We start from the raw sequence: 22,205 nt of genomic DNA, 5'->3' as shown, positions 1-22,205 counted from the left end.
GAAGCAACTTTAGTTCATATTGCTTAAAATCTTGGGGTCTAATAGACCCAATTTGAGTTGCATGACTCAAACCCAGGGGCCAGCAATCTTTTTCAGCAGGGGGCCGGTCGACTGCCCCTCAGACCTTGGGGGGGGCTGGTCTAAATTTTGAAGAAAAAAAATGAACAAATTCCTATGCCCCATAAATAACCCAGAGATGCATTTTAAATAAAAGGACACATTCTGCTCATGTAAAAACACGCTGATTCCTGGACCGTCTGCGGGCTGGATTTAGAAGGCGATTGGGCCAGATCTGGCCCCCGGGCCTTAGTTTGCCTACCCCTGCTCAAACGATTCTTTTTTGGTTGTGTATATCTCAAGAATCTCAAAGGTTGAGAGTTAGTAGCACAGATGTTGTAAAGGTGGAATGTTGCAGTAGGTAGGCTGTTGTGCTGCGGCTAATTTCTCCACCCCCTTTTTAACAGGGGTCAACACCCTAGAGGAATAACAATGAGTTCACAAAAGTATTTAAATTAGGGTTACATATGTCTGGAATTTCCCGGACATAGCCAGAAAATGGCAGTCAGAAAGAGTGTCCAGGCGGAAAATGCTGAAATGTCCAGGAAAATCCCAACTATGGCAACCCATATCAGAAGTCTAGATTTTGGCAAATATCCTTAGAAATAGCTCAAAAACTTTTGTGTCCGGATTTTCACTTTTTGAAATATGGCATCCCTAATTTAAGTGGATACCAAAAATGCAAACTTGCGAAAAAGTTGTGCTGATCTGTTGTGGAACAACCCCATCGAAGAAGATAACTGTGGTTTCCCAGACCTCCTGGTTGTGACAGGAGTGGCCCCCATAACATTTCGAGCTTCGGGGCCCAAAATTGTAGGTTCACCACTGCCACACATGCCTGGAGAGGGAACATGGGACCTGCAAAGGCACCTTTGAACTACAGCTCTTCAGCACAGTGGTCCTCTGTACACATAGGGCAAGATTTCTTTTAACCATATCATTAATTTCAAGGATTGAAAAAAACCACTAGAGATTTGCCAAAATGTTTCTGCTTCCAGCTTCTTCTTTTTGGTTACTGGCAACATCCAGTTAATGCTGGTGAAATATACTCGGGGTTGAGAGTGGATTTCATGTTCTTTATTCAGCTCATGGTGGTGAGGAGGAATGGAAGTTCCCCCAGAATGTCTGCTTTATATACCTTATTTACACAATGGGTCCCACATGGTTGGCTAATTCCGGGATTCTCCTGTAGGCCAATCAGGTTGCGGATTCACTTCCACCTGGAGCTGGATTGGGTGGTCCTGTGGACCAATCAGACTGCTGCATTCTGGATCCTATTGTTCTAGGACCAATCAGACTGCTGCATTCTGAATCCTATTGTTCTAGGGCCAATCAGACTGCGGCATTCTGAATCCTATTGTTCTAGGACCAATCAGACTGCTGCATTCTGAATCCTATTGTTCTAGGACCAATCAGACTGCTGCATTTTGGATCCTATTCAACTCAGTACATAACAGCTGGGAATACTGGCTGGCATCTGCCTATCTCGAGAGACAATGGAGTGCATTTGTGGACGTGAAGTCAAACCCCTGGAGAATCACAGCGCCTGCTGTAGCTGCAGAGACTCATAAACTGCTGTCAACCACATTGTTTTTGCTGTGTTAGTAGCACCAAAGTGACCCCTCTGGGGCGCAAGCCTGGGCAGTGCGTAGGGAGGTCCTGGGCTGCCCAGACAACAAGACTGCTCTCTCCATGATGTACAAACGTCTATAAAAAGTTGACAGCTCAGGTCCACATTTGCAGAAATACAACAAAAGTGGGAGGGGGGAGACACACTCTGTTTTATGCAGTAGTCGCCTGGCATAACCTACCTCACAGGGCTGTTTTTTTGGGGGGGAGCAAAGGAAGCGGGTGACCCATAAGCACAAAGGGTATATATAGCTTTTCTTCTAAGTGCTTATGCATTATCTCAGTGAAGCTTACCCAGATATCAGCAACTGAAGACCCCGGCGGGGCTAAATTTGGCTAAGAGAAATTCCAGATGTCCCTTTAACTGTCAATACAGAGAACAGAAGTGTCTCTGTGTGAGAGAGTGTTGAATGGTGGAAACAGCAATGGGACATCTTCACAGCCACTTTTGGAAGGGGTGCGTCATGTCTGTGTGCGCCAGGGGCAAATGGGGGACTTTCTGCTCTTCGTCCTCTTCTCAGAACGGTCTTCTAGGAATTCTCTTGCTGAACAGGGTCCTACTATAATTGAACCCACAACAATCCACCAATCCAGTGGTGGTGATCTCAGAACAGTGTTACTCAAATGGGGCAGCAGCTGCCACACTGGTGTGGCATGAGAGGGTGGCAACCGGGGTGGGAAGATTCAAGGACAAAACAAGCATTTCATATAGTATCAAAACACTTCTTAATTTTTTTTCAGAAAACGGATTTTTAAATATTGTTTTAAAGGACAGCAGGAACATTAAGTGACACTGCAGACAATCCTAATTGTGATTCAGAATCGTCGCAGTGCAAAGCGCTGGAGAAGACTTGAGCACCGCTAGGAGTGGCTTCTTTTGGTTTCCCAATGTATTTCATATAGAATCTTAGAGTTTGATGGGACCCCGAGGGTCATCTAGTCCAACCCCCTGCAATGCAGGAATCTCAGCTAAAGCATCCATGACAGATGGCTATCCGACGTCTGCTTAAAAGCTTAAAAACCTCTGCCTATTTCTTCCCAATAAAAGAAGTCGCCATGGCGCGAGCAAATATCTATTAAGTGTGGCCCGCGGAGGAAAAGTTTGAGAGCCAATGTTTCAGAATTAGTGAAGGATGCGCTGGTGACAAAGAGCTCTGTTAAACTCGGAAGCCTGCACGCGCCGGATCCCACGGAAAAGTCCAATTATTACCCTACTTTTCTGGGGGGGGGGAATGGTTAAGGACCCCCCTCCGGTGGAAAGGATGCGACCCCCACCGCGCTCTCTTCTTCCTCCCCCAGAAGCCGCGGCAGGAAGGATGCTGCTAAGCCGGGCTCCTTTGTCTCCCTTTGCAGAGCGAGGTCTCGCCGGGGGCTGACCCAGCTCCCCCCGCCTCCGGCTCCCTCCTTCCGCCCCCCTGGCTGCCGCGGCTTCGGGTGGCTCTCAGGTCGCCTTGTCAATCACGGCCGCCCAGGAGCCGCCGGGTTGCGCGCCGCGCTCTCGCCGCCGCCCGACAGGTTGGAAAGCCATTAATTACTCGCTCGGCCATGCAGGTTTGCGCGCAGGCGGCTCCTCTCGCCGCCGCCGGGGCTTTGCTGCTGCCGCCGCCGCCGCCGCCTCCTGGCTGTCCATGGAGCTCTAGCAGCGCGCACGATGGCCGCGCCTCCCGCCTGCTCTGCCCGCCGGCTCCTCGCCGCGCCCTTGCTGCTTCTGCTGCTGGCCGGCGCCCTGGGCGCTAAGGTAAGGGGGCTGGTGGCCACCGCCAGGGACGCGGGGATCCTGGGCTGCCGTGCGCCCGGGCGCGCTCCGGGTTGGTGCGCCCTCCCCGGGGGATCCTCTGCGAGGCGACTTGCCAGGGGGGCAGCTGGCTGCCTTGGCCGGCTCAGCCCCCGGGACTGGGGAGGGCAAACGCAGTCGGCTCCCAGCCGCTGGCCACTGCGCCCAGGGCCTGGGAACCGAAGAAATGCGCCCCAGCGCGCGCCTTCCTTTCCCCAGCCGCTGTATCACCAAAGTCTGACGCGCCCGGGTTTTTGTTGTTGTTGTTTTGTTGTTGTTGGTCTCCCTCTCTTCCTCGCCCCCGAAAACCAGCCCCTCTCCAAGCCAGAGATCATTTTATCACGAATTTAAGGAGGAAGAGGGGAACGGGTAGCAGTTTGCGCCAGCCACTCCCTTCGCTGCTTTGGATTCCCAAGGGATTAGGAGACCCGGAAAGCGAAATGCTTTGAAAAGTCCCCTGCTAGGATTTCCTTTGGCTCCGGAGACCCCCTTCTTGCTTTCCCCTTGGCCGGTTCAGCTACCAAGTCGTCTTCCCTTTGAAGTCGAGGCGTTTTTAACACATGGCACGAAGAACAGCCTCTGATCCTCTCCGGCTGTTTTTGCTCACGTGTGAATAACGTTAATGCCGGATGGAAAAAACGTACAGGAGGGTTTTTTATAATAAAAAACCATGCACTTGTATTGCATTTGAGTTAGAGACTTGGAGAAGAGCAAAGCCTGGTTTGGATAATAATGTGTGGAAACAGAATCTAAAGGAAGCTGTAGCCCTTAATGCAAGCTGACATCTGGACCGTCCAAAATCCTGGTCCTAAATACATTATGTGGCAATGAGGGCAATTCACAGGTGGGGAGGACCCTAGACTACAGTGCTATGCAAACTTCCCACTGTATCCCTATTTTCACTGCATTATTCCCAGAAAAGTGGCTGTACTGAGAAGCCCACACCATCAGGATCCCCCTTGCAGACAGTCTTGCTGCAGCGCAGCGGTTGGATTGCATGCACACATAACCAAAGCACCTCCTGTGCTGTTGCATGGGATCCCAGGACTGACTTAGATGGTGTGTGGTTGGTACAGCCACTTGTGGTAAGAAAACTCTATGGAAGGAAGCCTAGTTCACATGCAGGATCAATCCCATGCACTTTCATTGCTCCAACTTCTATGTACCCTATTTTAGCATCCGACTATTCTTTCTTCATTTATTATTTCATTTTTTTCACCTCCCCTTTTTTGCTCAGGGCAGCTCACAACAATAGTTTTGTATGAAACAATTCAAATCATTGTAGATAGCCGTTAAAAAGCAGGAGTGGAAAAACTTAATATAACACTATCGGCCAAAATCCTGGAAATCTTTACCTGCTTCATGAATGCAGGTGAGGAGGGGGGAGTGCCCACCTTTCCTTGGGAAGGGGCTCCACACTGGGGGTGCTGCCGCCGAGAATGCCTTAGCAGTGGTCCAAATATATAACCCACTCTAAATCGCATCAGTTGGGCATGTTCTGCTGGGCTGAATCTAGAGCGGTAGACGTTTTGATGTTTGGATAAAGTGAAACCTCAGCTACAAACCACTTGCCTTGGAAAGAGAATTGAGGTTGATGGTTTTTTTTTAAGCAGCAGAAAACCCCCACCCCCATTTTCCTGGACCTTCTTTCTCTGGGGTAAACTAGCCTTAAGCACCCCTCCTTTCCCTCTGCCATTTCCCCATTAACAGCAGGTGTGGGCCATTCATTTGGGGGGGGAGGCAAAGACACACCTTCGGACCTGACAGAGAAGCTTTAATTAGAGCTCTGTGCTCTTTAATAACACTTGTCTCCCTGCAGCTGTAAAAACTCTGTCAAATCCTCCTCATTATTACAGAACACCCATTCAGAGGCCAGGCCAGCAAGCTCTACCTCTGCTATTCTAAACGGGGGGAGGCAACCCCGCCCCCCACTAACTTCAATCAGCTTGCCTGAGCCTCCCAGATTTCATGGGTCACTGCACCCATTGTGGCCCTGTTTCTCAGAGCCTTGTGAGGAAGCCCTTTGCCGTTTCCTCACTGTGAATAGCCAGAGGGAGACATCTCTCTCCGCGTCTAGGTTGGGAGGGGTTGTCGCCCCCTCTCAAATGAGGCCTATGTTCTCTTTTGCCACCGTGCCGCAAACCTCCGGCAGCCGAGACGCACTCTTCGCCTGAAATAAATTGGATGCACACTTCCCTGTTGTTCCACAAACTATTTACTTTGCTACGGATCTTGCCTTGCTAAACGCACATGCGGAGGTATTATGTTGCATCTCTCTGCGAGTTGCTGCTGTAGAAGTGCCTCTGGGAAGAGGCATGCTCAGAGCAGGGACTCACGCAGAAGTGCAAGGTGGCCTCCTCTGTGAGTGGCAATCCCGATGGATAGACTCAGCAGATTATCTGTCCTTAGAAAAAGCTGGTTAGAAAGGCTCGTCCCGTGCTGCACAGCGATTCTTCAAACTTTTAATTAAGCGGTTTCTCAATATTGGTTCAATATTGGCACATCGTTCACCTTAATCATGGTGCTCTGTATGTTCCCACTATGGCAGTGTTAGAAACAGAGATATGAAAACTAGGAGCTAAATGGCACCTTAAACCGAGGTCATGGGCGCAACAACGGAATGTCTTGCCAAACTTTTTTATAACAAGAATACAAAGCTGAAAATGAATTGAACTGCATCTAAAATATGACAAGTTCATTTTTCATATGATCTAGTCTTCCTCTGCCCGCCCCCCCCAAATATTCTTAAGAGGGCCTCTTCTCTTCAGAGAGTAGCTGGAAGTGGAGAGGCAGAAAAAGGTCCTCCTTTCCTTCCACTCGGCAGTTTTAATCTGAAATCTCAGGCGCAGTACTATGGCCGGAGCTCAGAAACTGCTTGCGCTACTGAAATTCCCTGTCGCAAAATGCGCCTAGAACCATGGGAGTTTCGGACACTGCACTGTGGACATATTCTTCCATTCTTTTATATGCAAGTGGCTTCTATCCACTCATCATTGTCTGACGCAATTGAGCTTTTCGGAAAGGAGACAAGAGAAAGACAGAAGGACCAAGACAAACACATTTTGTCCACACAGAGGAATTTGGAGCTGTTTCACACTTTTACCATGGCTAGGATGCATGTAAACTTCAAAATACTCAGGACTAGGGCTAGGAACAGTGGATGGTCATGGCTCCTTGGTGCATGCCTACAATGTGTTTGAAGTCAAGCTGTTCCACATCACGTTTGCAGGTGTACTTTGACAAAGATGGATTGCAGACTGGTACATCCAGTTGCCATGTTTTCTTGGAGTGTTCAAGAAGTAGGAGCGAAGTTTCGGATTGCTGATAATCCCTTGCAGATTGCTAGCCTCTCTTATCCATTGAGCCTGTGACAAACCGAGTGGATAACCAAACTGCCGTGGTGTAAAACACTCTCACCTTAGAATAGCTTAGTCTCTGTATTATCCTGCACAATGAATTGTGTGTAGGTTGTTGTTTTTACACCACACATCTGGTTATCTGTATGGGCTCAGTAGGATTGGTGAAACTAGGTGCCACATGGGACCAGTTCTGCCATTAGGCAGAGTGTGATGGGTGCCTCGGGTAGATTTTGGGTTTCAGGAAAGGGTAAAAAGAAAAAAGCTTTAAAATATAGTTTGTTGCGCTTTTCCTGCCAGGGAGTGGGAGAGGTGACTGAGATTTTCTGCCTCAGGTCAGTGGCGTAGCGTGGGTTGTCAGCACCCGGGGCAAGCCAGCACTGCAGTGAGAGAGAGTGAGTGAGCCAGGTAGGGGCAGAGAGCTGCGAGTGCGAGCGCCCCCCCAGATGTTGCACCCGGTGCGGCCAGCCCCCCTGCACCCCCCACGCTACGCCACTGCCTCAGGTTCCAAAACAAATTGGGTACTATGCAATGCGGTGTGTATGTATTTCTCCACCGAAGGTAGCAAAATGTCTTGGGCAAGGCCTGAAAGATGGAGACTGAGAATACCAGCACAAAGTTCTGGAGTTCCGGACAAATAATTTAATCCACAGCTGAATCAGAGCAGCAAGCATTATGGGAGTTTCAGAAAAAGACAATCTGTTTTTGTTTTTTACTACCGTTGGACAATATGTCAATATAATCATACTTAGAGCTACTCACTCTCTGTTTACTGAAATCTTAAAATCATTGAAGGCCCCATCTGCACTGTAGTATCTTACCACTTTAAAAAGTCATGGCTTTCCCCAAAGAGTCCTGGGAACTCTAGTTTGATACAAGTGCCGAGAGTTGTTAGTGATATGATACAGCTTTAAAAGCATAGGGCAAATGGGACCCAAACTTTAAAACCCACAGTTCCACAGCAGGGGAACGCAAGTCCTTGCACTCAAAATATATCATACCTGAATAGTATGAATAGTATACCTGAAGGAGCATCTCCAACCCCATCGTTCTGCCTGGACACCAAAGTCCAGCGCAGAGGGCCTTCTGGCAGTTCCCTCATTGCGAGAAGCAAAACTACAGGGAACCAGGCAGAGGGCCTTCTCGGTAGTGGCGCCCGCCCTGTGGAACGCCCTCCCACCAGATGTCAAAGAGATAAACAACTACCTAACATTCAGAAGACATCTGAAGGCAGCCCTGTTCAGGGAAGTTTTTAATGTATGATATATTAGTGTATTTTTGGTCTTTGTGGAAGCCGCCCAGAGTGGCTGGGGAAACCCAGCCAGATGGGCGGGGTACAAATAATAAATTATTATTATTATTATTATTATTATTATTATTATTATTATTATTATTATTATATCATGAAATTAAGCAAAACGCAGGGCATGCGGCAAGCGTTCTCCAGTGGCGTGATTCAGTCTCGACCAAATAAGATGCTTCATTTGCTGCCCACAAAAATAAAACCAAAACCCCCCGGCTAGCTCAAAAAGCATGTGTATATGAAAAGCGGCAGAGCTGTGTGGTTAGGAGGATGGAGTCCCCATGCTAACCATTCCCTGTTTTTGTCAGGACAGTAGGGATGCACCAGAAGGAGCCGGTACCTGGAACGAAGAGGTCACCAAGTGGTGGGGCGAATGGGGCTCCTGGTCGACCTGCTCGCGCACCTGCGGAGGGGGGGTGATGTCCCGCGAGAGGCACTGCTTACGGCAGAGGTAAGTACCAGCTTGGCACGAACGTTGTGACAAATAGCTGAAGCTGTTGTCGCCACCGCAGTATAAAAAGAGCAGAGAAGGGAAAAGTTGCCGGCAGCCGAGGTTCTCCCTGTGTTTGGCCCTTTTCCTCTCATTTCCTCTCCGTTCTTATTCTGCGCCCCTTCTCCTTTGAATATCATTGTATTGCCAGGGTCTATTCATCCTCCTGAGGTACAACAACTCACATCCTGAGCCGGTTCCCCGGCTGAAAGGGAAGGGGAGGCGTTGCACAATGATGATGACAGATTTCGTTCTCACGAATTCCAGCCGCGTTCCCGTCCGCGGCCCGCCCACTCAAATTCCCGTCCAGAACTGGCTTGCGAGGCCTTTGCAGAAGCCCCTGCCTCCTCTCCCAAGAGGAGCTGAATGGGAAGCCTTGAAGAGGCACCTCTTTGAAGCTGCTACTCCAGATCCCATGACGCTAATGAGGGCTGCCAACCAAGAACTCAATATGCTTTGCCTCACACACCCCCACCCCCAAATCCCTCCTTTCTATTCTGCATGAACGCACATCTGAGCGGTGGAAGCCTGATCAAGGCCCCCCTTCCTTTCCTCTTTCCTTCCGTCAAAAGGAAAGGTGGGGAAAGCTTCTTTTATGTGGGCTGGCTGGCTGCATAATTAGGGTCCAGATACGCCGAGGTGCCTTCCGTCTGGAGATGGCAGGATTCTCAAACATACTTTGAAATAAACTGCGCCCTTAACAAGGCACCCCAGTGTCTCTCTTAAAAACAGCAAACCCAGCTAACAGCTCCAGTCACCCCGTTTTAAAAAATTCTATTTATCTATGCACACTCCATGGAATGTAATGACAGTATTCGCTCAAGCAAGGAGGGGCAGGTTTGTGCATCAAAGCCCCGCCGAGTTCATGCAACAGAACTATGAAAAGAAGCTACACAAAGCCAGGCGCTTGAAGAAGGCGTCTGTCTTTCTGCCCATGGTCCTTCCAGTCCTTCAGAGCTGAGCCTTACAGCCTCCTGACTTCAGATCAGGAAGTCTGCTCTAAAGGACTCCATAGATCTAGGGCCAGTAATGATGGTGGTTTTGGAAAGCTGTGCTTTTTCAGGGGTTTGGAGTGTTGGGTTGTGGGGTTTTCTTTTTTGGTAGTTGCTTTTGGTAGTTACAGGCATTATCCTACTTCTTGTGCCTGTCTAGACGAGACACACTTAGTAACTCCCGACTTACCTTTAATTGCAGCATGCATTTGTGCTGGCTGGGGCTACTTATTGCTGAGAAAATAGCACTCTGCACATGTTCTTTAAAAAAAGAAGAAGAGTTATTTATTGATGCTTATTCAAAGATAAACAGAAATACATATCCATTACAGATTATCTTTTTATAATACCATCCTATAAAAAAAGAAAAAGGGCAGAAAGTAGAAAAGAAAAGAAAAAGAAAAACCTAGAGAGAGAAGAAAAGATAAAAGCATTTCCTGCAGCCAAATATAGTATTCATTCATTAAAATCCAACCGTTCTATCTTCTATACACCAGTATTTTTTCAGTGTTCAAATCCAGATATTACAAGTTAATTTTCTCTTTCACGCAAAAAGTCCAAAGAGAAATTTCCAGTCCTTAAGAAGCATCAGTAATGATTTTTCTCTAATTAAACATGTTAACTTTGCTATCTCTGCCAAGTGCAAAAGTTTTTTAAATCAGCCATTCCTCTGCAGTGGGCAAGACTGTATCTTTCCATCTTTGCACTCTGCACATGTTCAGAGGCACTTTGATCATGTTCCAGGACCGAAAGCAGGTTCTGGGACAGGTCTAATGAACTCAGATAGAAGCCCAGGAATGGGAGTCCTTACACTCCTCCCAGTCTTGGAGACGATGGCTTCTGCTCTCCACTTCTGGGTTGTGTATGATGGCAGTAGCAAACTGACAAAGAAGGGCAACAGAAATTATTACGGGTGTTGCGATGACGTTTCAAACCTTGTATAGAAGGAGAGGCTATGGCAAGCATAGGCAAACTTGGCCCTCCTCCAGATGTTTTGGGACTACAACTCCCATGATCCCTAGCTAACAGGACCAGTGGTCAGGGATGATGGGAATTGTAGTCCCGAAACATCTGGAGGAGGGCCGAGTTTGCCTGTGCCTGGGCTATGGGGCCCCTGAGCCCGGCAAGCAAAAACTTCCACTGCTTTTTTCTCTTGCAGGCTGCAAGTTTCTCAGGGGACAAATAGTAGCATGTGCCTGGGTCAGTCCAAGCACTACCAACTGTGCCAGCAGCAGGTAAGAGCAAGTCTCCTGGATACTTATTTAGACATGGATTCTTTCTGTGGGCTGCTGTGGAGAGGCAGAGCTAGCTACTCTGGCACCTAGGTAAAGGTAAAGGGACCCCTGACCATTAGGTCCAGTCGTGGCCGACTCTGGGGTTGTGGCGCTCATCTCGCTTTATTGGCCGAGGGAGCCGGCGTACAGCTTCCAGGTCATGTGGCTAGCATGACTAAGCCGCTTCTGGCAAACCAGAGCAGCACACGGAAACGCTGTCCACCTTCCCACCGGAGCGGTACCTATTTATCTACTTGCACTTTGACGTGCTTTCGAACTGCTAGGTTGGCAGGAGCAGGGACCGAGCAACGGGAGCTCACCCTCTCGCGGGGATTCGAACCGCCGACCTTCTGATTGGCAAGCCCTAGGCTCTGTGGTTTAACCCACAGCGACCCCCATGTCCCACTGGCACCTGGGGGCGGGGCCATGGGGATGGGGCGAGTGTCCCAGGGGGCAAGCCGCCTATGGCGGGCTGCTTCCTGGGCGGGGGGGGGGAGCCACACTGCTTTGCCTGCAGCCTTCCTCCCTTCCCTCTTCCTTTTCACAGCTCGGGGGAGACTCCCCCCCGAAGCAGCCCAGGACCAGGGCGCAATGCCACACCACCCGCCCGTGACTCCCAAGCCTCCCCCAAGCTGTCGAAACTAAGGGGGAAGGGGAGAAGGCCGCTGGCAAGGTGGCACAGCTCTGCCCCTTCCCCCGACTGCTCGGGGTAGGCTTGGGAGTCGTGGGTGGGTGGCACTCCGAATGTCACCCCCCTCCGTGATGACACCCGGGGCGGACCACCCCCACCGCCCCCTTCCTCCGCCCCTGCTGCTATGAGCATGAAATCAAATAGAATTCAACTAGCAATTGGTTGGTTACTACTATCTAGATGCAGGCATCAATATGTATGGAACTTGAGAGCGTGTTATTGGGCTTGCCAGGCTGCGAGCTGCAGCTTGGTCCTATATGCACCAATCAAAAGTGAGCACCATTGAGTTCCCGTGAGTTTAGCGGGGCTTATTCCCAGGACTGCAGCCTCAGAAGGGTGCTCAAGTCTGCTCAAAGATCACAGTGGTACCTCGGGTTACAGACGCTTCAGGTTACAGACTCCGCTAACCCAGAAATAGTACCTCGGGTTAAGAACTTTGCTTCAGGATGAGAACAGAAATCGTGCTCCAGCGGCGTAGCAGCAGCAGCAGGGGGCATAGCTGTCAACTTTCAGATTTGAAAATAAGGGTTCAACAGCCTCAAAAATAAGGGATCAGCAGCTTCACCTGTCCCGGGGACAGTCTACGGGATATCTAACAATCCGGGAGAGCAGCGGGAAATGGCACTGGAAGAAGGGAATTTCCCGCAAAAAAGGGGAAGGTTGACAGCTATGGCGGGAGGCCCCATTAGCTAAAGTGGTGTCTCAGGTTAAGAACAGTTTCAGGTTAAGAACGGACCTCCAGAACGAATTAAGTACTTAACCCGAGGTACCACTGTACTCTTGGGAACATCTGGCAGTAATCCCCCTCCCGCATTCTGGGTGGGGGGGATATAAAGGAATAGTGAGGTTAGATCCTCCTAGACTACATGGGCAAAATCTGCAACCTGGGGGCCAAATGGCCACCCCTAAACTGAGACAGAGAGAGAGAACATGAATGAATGAGTGGGTAGTGGGTGAATGAAGGGGAGAGAGAGGGTGGGTGCTTATGTATTTGTGTCAATTCATGAGAGACAGAGTGACAGGAAATGAATGCATGATGGTTGAAAGAAGTGGGCACAATTGGAGGGAGGAGAAAGGGCTGCACTATGGGGCCATGTTAGAACACAAAATACCGTATTTTTTGCTCTATAAGACTCACTGTTTCCCTCCTAAAAAGTAAGGGGAAATGTGTGTGCGTCTTATGGAGCGAATGCAGGCTGCGCAGCTATCACAGAAGCCAGAACAGCAAGAGAGATTGCTGCTTTCACTGCGCAGAGATCCCTCTTGCTGTTCTGGCTACTGAGATTCAGAATATTTTTTTCTTGTTTTCCTCCTCCAAAAACTAGGTGCGTCTTGTGGTCTGGTGTGTCTTATAAAGCGAAAAATACGGTAGCTGCCACAGCTAAAAGAGACAGGGCCACAAAATACTGTGGCCCTCCCCGCCCACATCTCTCTCCCTCTCTCTCTCTCTCTCTCACACACATATTACTGTATTATTATTTATTCCCCGCCAATCTGGCTGGGCTGCCCCACTCATTAAATTCGTTTGCAGAGATAAGCACTTTCCACCTGCCCTCTGTTCAAAAGGAAAGGGTGGGTGATGGTTTGATCCTGCTCCCCAGTGAAACATGGGCATGTTTCAGGACGATGCAGAGCCGGTCAAACTTAGCTTAGTGGGAAGAAGGAACCGTCTCAAGCATTTTAGATTTTTGAGGGGTTGTTTACAGAGACCTTTCACAGGTGCTACAGGAAGCATTTGTGAGTGCCCTGGCACCCATAGGCTCTAGGGCAGCCTTTCTCAACCTGCGGGTCCCCAGATGTTTTGGGACTACAACTCCCATCACCCCTAGCTAGCAAGGCCAGAGCTCAAGGATGATGGGAGTTGTAGTCCAACAACATCTGGGGACCCACAGGTTGAGAACCGCTGCTCTAGAGAGTTCAGAAATAAAGGAGTTTGTTTAATTTTTATCCCACCCTTCTAAGAAGCCATGTGTGGCCCACGTGGTCCTCTGTTATCTCCATTAACAACCCTGTAAGGTAATTTAGCATAGCAGGGGGAGAAAAAATCTGACCCACCCCTCCGGTACATATGGAAACTGCTTCTCAATTGGGGCACCATCTGGATCAAGACCACAGTGGGCCTCCTTGCCATGCCAGGATCCAGACCGCCCCCGCCCCCCCAACAATGGCTTGCTTTTAAAAAGCTGATCTTGCAATAGCATTGCTGGCATCTTGTCCTACTTTGGCCCTGAGTCTTTTTCTTTTTATCTGGAGATCTTAAAAGCCCCACCTGCTTGAAATCTTGAAGTTCAGAGCCTTTGCAAATACAGTGAGAACCATAGCTGTCAACCGTCCCTTATTTGACGGGAAATTCCCTTATCCCAGCGCCGTGTCCCGCTGCTGTCCCTTATTGATGATGTCCCTTAAATCTCCCGAGTTTCAAAGGAAGCAGCTCCTCTCCCTCCCTCCCTGCCGGCCAGGGAGGAGGGAGGCTCCAACTGTTTTGCTTGGCTGCGTTGCTCACCCAATAAGGAGTCTAAGAACGACTGGGGGGTGGAGCTTGCATGCCTTGTGCCGATCAAATCGGCCGGGTTGCCTGGGGACTCGCCTTTGCTCAGCGCTTCCAGCGGAGAGGTGACAGTGGTTTTCCTTGCTGCATCCCCTTTGCCGGGTTGCTGCGCTGTGGGAACCACCGCTTGAGGCTTCGTTTGGCTCCTGGCTGGGCTTTCAGCCTTTGGCTCGGAGGGGCTCAGAAGTTGAACATACCTGTGCCTGGAAAATTCCTTATTTTGGCTGCTGATCCCTTATTTCCGAGGCTGCTGGCCCCTTATTTTCAAATCTGTAAGTTGACAGCTAAGATGAGACCCACCCTGGCCTGCCTTTCGTTGAGAGGAAAGGCGATTCCGTGATGAGCTGAGTTTCTCTCTCCCTCCAGCTTTGTCCTGCCAACACCGCCAGCTTCAAGCAGTACCAGTGCGCCAGTTTCAACGCCAAGGCCTTTGGAAAGCAGCACTATCAGTGGATGCCACTCTACCCAGGTTTGCCTTCGCTAAGTTACTCAGCAGAAGCTTTCGGATGAAGTTGCTGCACTTACAAGGCTTGGTGGAGTCTTCAATCCGTCAGACTCTTGGAGCAAAACTGTTAGGATATTTCCGTTCCACCTTAAAAGGGAGCAGGATGTTTGTGTCACAGCCTGCGTATTTCCTGTCTCACAGGATGTTTCTGTTGTGTCGTTGCTTTCGTTTTGTTATTGCCTGAACATACCGATGCAGGCGGTCATGGTTTCTTTGTTCTGACCAACGCTGAATAAACTGTAAATATGCTCTCCTGCTGTGCATCTTTTGCTGTGTGAATTCTGCTGATAGAGTGTGCACCAGCCTAAGAATGCAGCAATCTATTCTTGAGGCTTCGTGTCGCTGATTGCTGATACTGCGTGTCTACGGGAGATCGATGGATCGTCCGGCAGGAGCTTGGCACTTTAGGAGATGTCCCCTGGCACTTTAAAGACAGAGATTCATTGTGACCTAACTTTTTGTAGACTAGAAACCGCAGCACGCAACGACACACGGGGTTAGATATACAGATTAGACAGAAAGTGTTAATGGTGGGGCCAAAAGGGAACGAAATGCAAGAGAAGCGGTGGTAGGCTAAAGATCAGATGGAATTCTTGAACAAGATTGGGACCATTTCCAACATCAGTCACTGGTGATAACACAGCCCTCTTAAGCTTGCTTAAAGGTAAAGGGACCCCTGACCATTAGGTCCATTCGTGGCCGACTCTGGGGTTGCGGCGCTCATCTCGCTTTATTGGCCGAGGGAGCCGGCGTACAGCTTCCGGGTCATGTGGCCAGCATGATTAAGCCGCTTCTGGCGAACCAGAGCAGCGCACGGAAACGCCTTTTACCTTCCCACCGGAGTGGTACCTATTTATCTACTTGCACTTTGACATGCTTTCGAACTGCTAGGTTGGCAGGAGCAGGGACCGAACAACGGGAGCTCACCCCGTCACGGGGATTCGAACCGCCGACCTTCTGATCGGCAAGCCCTAGGCTCTGTGGTTTAACCCACAGCTTATGCTTCTTTAATTCAGGTAATGGGAGAGGATTTGAAAGCTTGGAAAATGTGTTACCATCAGTGTGTAATCACTGTTCTGAGTAAAGTGAGCTCTAGTCCGTGAAAAAGCCATTCCACAATAAAGCTTGCTACCCTTTCAAGGAGCTGCAACAAGCAGTGCCCAGGGTGCCCTGGGTTGAGGCGGGAGCGATGGCGAAAACCACGTCGGTAGCATAAATTCAGCCGATAGGTTTCCTCACCCAGGTTCGCCCAATGTCTCAGTTGGGTGGCAGTGGATGTTAAAATCATTTAACTGACCTTAGCACCCAGCTTGCACAAAGCTCCAGCAGAGTCAGCCTGATCCCATTGGTCCTTAGAGGAGAGCATCTTCTGCCTCTCTTCTCCTGGACCGCTGCCATGTCACCCTGTGTTCCAGTTTTCTCCTCTGTTTCTGCTCTAGATGATTACACCAGCATCTCTAACAAGCCATGCGATCTCCAGTGCACCACCAGGAACGGAGAGAGGCAGCTGATGGCGCGAGCCCAGGATGGCACGTCGTGCAAGGACAGGGCCTACCAAGGGGTCTGCATCAGTGGGAAGTGTGAGGTAAAGCACTGTAAGGAGGACCCACCTCCTGGACTCAGGGATGACCCACAATGGCTGTGTTCTCCCTTCTCTGTTGGAGGTAGTATGCCTCTGAATATCAGTTGCACGGAATCACAAGGGCTGAGGGGTGCACTGCTGTACCTATGCCCTGCTTGCAAGCTTCCCACAGGCATTGCCAGGGACATTGTCAGTTTAGAATTACAACAGGGGTTTGAGGGAGGTCACAGCTTGGAGGCAGAAATAATGGGAGAGGAGGAGAAGGAAGCACCACCAGCGGGCAACAGCTGACAGACACAGTGTCTTTAGAAAGCCTTCCAGACCCTCCATCTCCCAGAACCTGGCGAGCCTTGAAAGTAGGGGAGCAAAGAGCTGAAAGACAGAGGGCACCTAGCAGCACCCCTAGAGGACATGAATGCAGAAGTGGGAGAGACGGGGGTGGGGCTAGAGAGTCACTTGGGACAATGCCAATAATAATAATAATAATAATAATAATAATAATTATTATTTATACCCCGCCCATCTCTGGGCGGCTCTCAACCAAATGTTAAAAACACAATACAGCATTAACTAGGTTGAATGTTCTTGACTCGGCGGTTCTGAAGGGAAGATATGGAGGAGTCCCATATGACCAGAGATTATGCCACTGTGCATTGGGTGAGGTAGAATCCACAGAGCACATTTTACTGAGCTGTCCCATTTACAACGATTTAAGACAGTACCTTATAACTCCACACTTACCCCAGCTCAGTTCCCGACAAAGAGGAAAGCAGACAGCATATCTGCTAAATAAGTCTTCTGGGAAAACAACTTTGTCAGTGGCTAAATTCCTTTTCCTGGCACTCAAGTGTCGGAAACGTATAACTGAATGCTTTGATGTGGGTTATCTGTGAGAGGTCTAGTACTGTGGCCCTACCTTATTTATGTACCCCTATGATGTTATAGTTTATAATTATTGTGTAATGTTTTATTTCTGACTATCGGTCGAATAAAGGAAATTGATTGATTGAATACAGCATTAAACTTTAAAAACTTCCCTAAACAGGGCTGCCTTCAGATGTCTTTTAAAAGTAAGATAGTTGCTTATTTCCTTGACATCTGATGGGAGGGCGTTCCACAGGGCAGGCGCCACTACCAAGAAGGCCCTCTGCCTGGTTCCCTGTAACTTCACTTCTCGCAGTGAGGGAACCACCACAAGGCCCTTGGCGCTGGACCTCAGTGTCCGGGCTGAATGATGGGGGTGGAGAAGCTCCTTCAGGTATACAGGACTGAGGCCATTTAGGGCCTTGAAGGTCAGCTTAGAAACGTACTGGGAGCCATTTCCAGGAAGGAAGCCACGTAACCGGCCCGTGGACATGTTCCCTGTCCCTCCCGCCATATTCGTGTTATCCAATAGGCTGGGTTATAAAGCCTCTCTCTGTAAATACTAAATAAAAAGTGGACGGTAAGAACATTCCTTATCTTTGTACGTTCCTGGGCAACCGGCCGTGGCAGCCACTGGCAGCAGTCGGACTGGCATCTGTTTGGCCACAGTGAGAGCAGCACACTGAACGAGATGGGCTCTTCTTACAGTCTTTTGTACAAAGAATGGAACATGAGCAAATGCACAGCGATCCACGCGTTTCAATTTTGAAAGTGATTAAAGGGGTTCAGAAGAGATGGCTTCTCGTCTGGGGTATGGATTAGGCTCACGGAAAGTTTTCGCACTCTTAAGTCTGCCCCCACTTTTCTCTCTCTCCAGCCAATCGGGTGTGATGGCAGCCTCTACTCTTCCCAGGTGATGGATCGGTGTCAAGTATGCGGAGGGGATGGAACTACTTGCTACCGCGTCTCGGGTAGCTTCCGAAAGGGGATCTCGCATTTAGGTACACTTTGCTAACAGCACTTAAGCTATTTCCTGCACTGCATCTTGGTACCCCTCTTGCTTCTCCTCAGGAAGTTGGCAGAAGAATCACTTAGACTAGAGCAGGAGCTCCCCCCCCAACCCCATAAAGGTAAAGGTACCCCTGCCCGTACGGGCCAGTCTTGACAGACTCTAGGGTTGTGCGCCCATCTCACTTAAGAGGCCAGGGGCCAGCGCTGTCCGGAGACACTTCCGGGTCACGTGGCCAGCGTGACATCGCTGCTCTGGCGAGCCAGAGCCACACACGGAAACGCTGTTTACCTTCCCGCTAGTAAGCGGTCCCTATTTATCTACTTGCATGCGGGGGTTCTTTCGAACTGCTAGGTTGGCAGGCGCTGGGACCGAGCAGCGGGAGCGCACCCCGCCGTGGGGATTCGAACCGCCGACTTTTCGATCGGCAAGCCCTAGGCGCTGAGGCTTTTACCCACAGCGCCACCCGCGTCCCATACCTGAAGCCAACCCCATACCTGAAGCCAAAGCAACAACCAAGAAGGAGCTTGAAGAATTAACATAAAATATAGTTGGGTGCTACTGAGCCTTTGTGCGGACGCGGGTGGCGCTGTGGGTTAAACCACAGAGCCTAGGGCTTCTCAATCAGAAGGTCGGCAGTTTGAATCCCCGCAACGGGGTGAGCTCCCATTGCTCAGTCCCTGCTCCTGCCAACCTAGCAGTTTGAAATCACATCTTAGCGCAAGTAGATAAATAGGTACTACTGCAGCGGGAAGGTAAACGACGTTTCCGTGCGCCGCTCTGGTTCACCAGAAGCGGCTTAGTCCTGCTAGCCACATGACCTGGAAGCTGTCTGTGGGCAAACGCCGGCTCCCTCGGCCAGTAAAGCGAGATGAGCGCTGCAATCCCAGAGTCAGCCACGACTGGACCCAATGGTCAGGGGTCCCTTTACCTTTACCTTTACCTTGAGTCTTTGTGCTAGAAGGTGCAGAACTGAACTGAGAAATCACGTTAGCTTAAGAGCAGAACTACACATTACAGTGGTAGCTCGGGTTACATACACTTCAGGTTACAGACTCCGCTAACCCAGAAATATTACCTCGGGTTAAGAACTTTGCTTCAGGATAAGAACAGAAATTTGCTCTGGCGGCACAGCAGCAGGAGGCCCCATTCACTAAAGTGGTGCTTCAGGTTAAGAACAGTTTCAGGTTAAGAACAGTCCTCCGGAACGAATTAAGTACTTAACCCGAGGTACCACTGTACATACAAAGGTTCACGACAAAACCCCCAAAGGCAATTCCTGATTAGGAAAAGCGGTTTCAGAATGGGGTAATTTAAAGCCGAGGAATGGGATGCGGCGCTTAATCCTTCACCTGCCTGTTGTTTTTCTATGGAAGGTTAGGGGATTGTCACCATCTCCCACCCTAAGGGGTTCCAGTTGCATGCTTACCTTGCAAACACACATCTACAGTCCTGAGAAGGGGGGAAGCAGCTACAGCGTTGGTGGACATTTTCAGCAGAAAAGCAGGAGGCAGAGGAAGGGTTATTGCACCCCTTTCTTACCTCTGCACTGCTCCAGAATTTTTCTTTCCAAAGCTGATTTGGGATGGCTGGGAAGAGTTTGTTAAATGCGTTTGTACATGATGTGCAGTTTTGCCTTAGGAGAGAGCTCACTTCCAGGATGTTAATATCTGATGCCCTGCGATCTATGGCTGTAGGGTGGTATAAAGGTAAAGGTAAAGGTAAAGGGACCCCTGACCATTAGGTCCAGTCGCAGACGACTCTGGGGTTGCGGCGCTCATCTCGCTTTACAGGCCGAGGGAGCCGGCGTACAGCTTGCGGGTCATGTGGCCAACATGACTAAGCCGCTTCTGGAGAACCAGAGCAGTGCACGGAAATGGCGTTTACCTTCCCGCCAGAGCGGTACCTATTTATCTACTTGCACTTTGACGTGCTTTCGAACTGCTAGGTTGGCAGGAGCAGGGACCGAGCAACGGGAGCTCACCCCGTCGCAGGGATTCGAACCACCGACCTTCTGATCGGCAAGCCCAAGAGGCTCTGTGGTTTAACCCACAGCACCACCTGCGTCCTTGTAGGGTGGTATACTAATTTAATAAATTAATGTTGGTGACCTCAACGAACCTTCAGATTCTGTTTTTAAAACAATTCCATAAGATCTTTTGCAAACACACAGACATTACTCTGCACTACGTGTTTGTGCTTTTGCCAAACGTGAGATTTTTGTGTAAGTGTGAAAGAGTTTATGGGAATCGGCGGGAAAGGAATTGGAGGACAATTTGGAGCGGAGGCATAGGATAGCCAGGAGTTAGAAAGCCCTGCATGCAAGTGCAGCAATGTTGCCTGAGCACAATATCCTACCTGTGTTTTTCTTTCCCTCTGAGTGGACTGGGAAACATTAGAGACAGATGAAATGGAGGACTCCAGATTCTGCAGGAGATAGTGAGCTCGGCAGAAGTGGAATCACAGAAACCAGGAAATTCCCCTCCCCCCCCTGTCCTTTAAACATAGATAGCTGGGACTGTTTGCTAAGGCTCCCAAATCGGTGACTCTTCTAATGATCATCCCAGCACTAGATGGGGGTAGAGTACTGTTCCTTGTGCACAGCGACATTTATTTCTGTGTTAAAATAAAGCGCAGATCCAAATTGTTTTGCCTTTTATAAATGAAGGCACACAAAACTGATACCAACACAGAAGCCATATAAATCACACCTCCCAACAATCTATATTTAGGGCATATCGCCCTGTTTCCAGGTTGAAATCTCTCTTCCCACATCATCAGCCGTCTTGCACTTGTTCTGAAAGCTCAGGAAGGCCTGGTGCCTCAAGGCCCAAAGTGCCGTGTTGTTTCTGGGTTCTTGGTAGTGTTCCTCCAGTTGCAGGCAGTGGTATCTTGTGCAGGCTGTTGAAGGACAGGTATTCACTTATTTTCAAATCCCTGCATCCCGGATCCTGCAATAAGCGAGGTCTCTGGGCTGCATGCTGGATGCCAGGAAACATTCCGCAGGGAAACAAGAAGGGGCTAATTGGGAAACAGGATCCTAGGGAGATAGAATCATAGAATAGAATCATAGAATCATAGAGTTGGAAGAGACCACAAGGGCCATTGAGTCCAACCCCCTGCCAAGCAGGAAACACCATCAGAGCACTCCTGACATATGCTTGTCAAGCCTCTGCTTAAAGACCTCCAAAGAAGGAGACTCCACCACACACCTTGGCAGCAAATTCCACTGTCGAACAGCTCTTACTGTCAGGAAGTTCTTCCTAATGTTTAGGTGGAATCTTCTTTCCTGCAGTTTGGATCCATTGCTCTGTGTCCGCTTCTCTGGAGCAGCAGAAAACAACCTTTCTCCCTCCTCTATGTGACATCCTTTTATATATTTGAACATGGCTATCATATCACCCCTTAACCTCCTCTTCTCCAGGCTAAACATGCCCAGCTCCCTTAGCCGTTCCTCATAAGGCATCGTTTCCAGGCCTTTGACCATTTTGGTTGCCCTCCTCTGGACACGTTCCAGTTTGTCAGTGTCCTTCTTGAACTGTGGCGCCCAGAACTGGACACAGTACTCCAGGTGAGGTCTGACCAGAGCAGAATACAGTGGCACTATTACTTCCCTTGATCTAGATGCTATACTCCTATTGATGCAGCCCAGAATTGCATTGGCTTTTTTAGCTGCCGCGTCACACTGTTGGCTCATGTCAAGTTTGTGGTCAACCAAGACTCCTAGATCCTTTTCACATGTGCTGCTCTCAAGCCAGGTGTCACCCATCTTGTATTTGTGCCTCTCATTTTATGGGATGTGCAATGAAGAATAGATATGTTGCTGCCCTCTGTTATGTTGGGCCAGTCACCCATCCAGCACAATACATATTATCCACTCTGGCCGGCAGAGGCTCTCCATGAAGTCAAGCAAAGGTTTTTCCCAGACTTGCAAACTGCAGTTGCGTGGGATCTTATGCTATCAAAACACCTGCTTTGTCACTGAGAGCATGCACCTTGCTTTTCTGAAATTATCCACCTCAAGGTGCATGCTCTGCAAAAGTTTAGCTGGGACAGCCATTTGTCAAGAGATAGAAATGTTACGCCTTTCAATCAACTCATCAGCATTTTCTATAGTCTTTGTCCCTATCC

General features: G+C 49.4%; 1 protein-coding gene across 5 annotated transcripts in view; it reads left to right on the top strand.

Moving 5' to 3' along the window:
- The first annotated feature begins 3,086 nt into the window (after nt 1-3,086).
- LOC128415276 (ADAMTS-like protein 2) overlaps nt 3,087-22,205 on the top strand; it is a 41,393-nt gene continuing 22,274 nt past the window's right edge. For 2 of the 5 annotated variants that reach the window (XM_053391298.1, XM_053391297.1), the window contains exons 1-6: nt 3,089-3,424; nt 8,428-8,570; nt 10,761-10,836; nt 14,481-14,583; nt 16,059-16,204; nt 17,943-18,066. In XM_053391298.1, coding sequence (XP_053247273.1) covers nt 3,338-3,424; nt 8,428-8,570; nt 10,761-10,836; nt 14,481-14,583; nt 16,059-16,204; nt 17,943-18,066 — 679 coding nt within the window. In that variant the 5' untranslated portion in view covers nt 3,089-3,337. Of the gene's footprint in view, nt 3,425-8,427; nt 8,571-10,760; nt 10,837-14,480; nt 14,584-16,058; nt 16,205-17,942; nt 18,067-22,205 lie in introns of all 5 variants that reach the window. The other 3 variants (XM_053391301.1, XM_053391300.1, XM_053391299.1) reach the window with 3 other exon arrangements.

This window comes from Podarcis raffonei, chromosome 6 (genome assembly GCF_027172205.1).
Source record: "Podarcis raffonei isolate rPodRaf1 chromosome 6, rPodRaf1.pri, whole genome shotgun sequence".
Classification (NCBI taxonomy): domain Eukaryota; kingdom Metazoa; phylum Chordata; class Lepidosauria; order Squamata; family Lacertidae; genus Podarcis; species Podarcis raffonei.
This window is presented reverse-complemented; position numbering and strand designations above follow the sequence as displayed.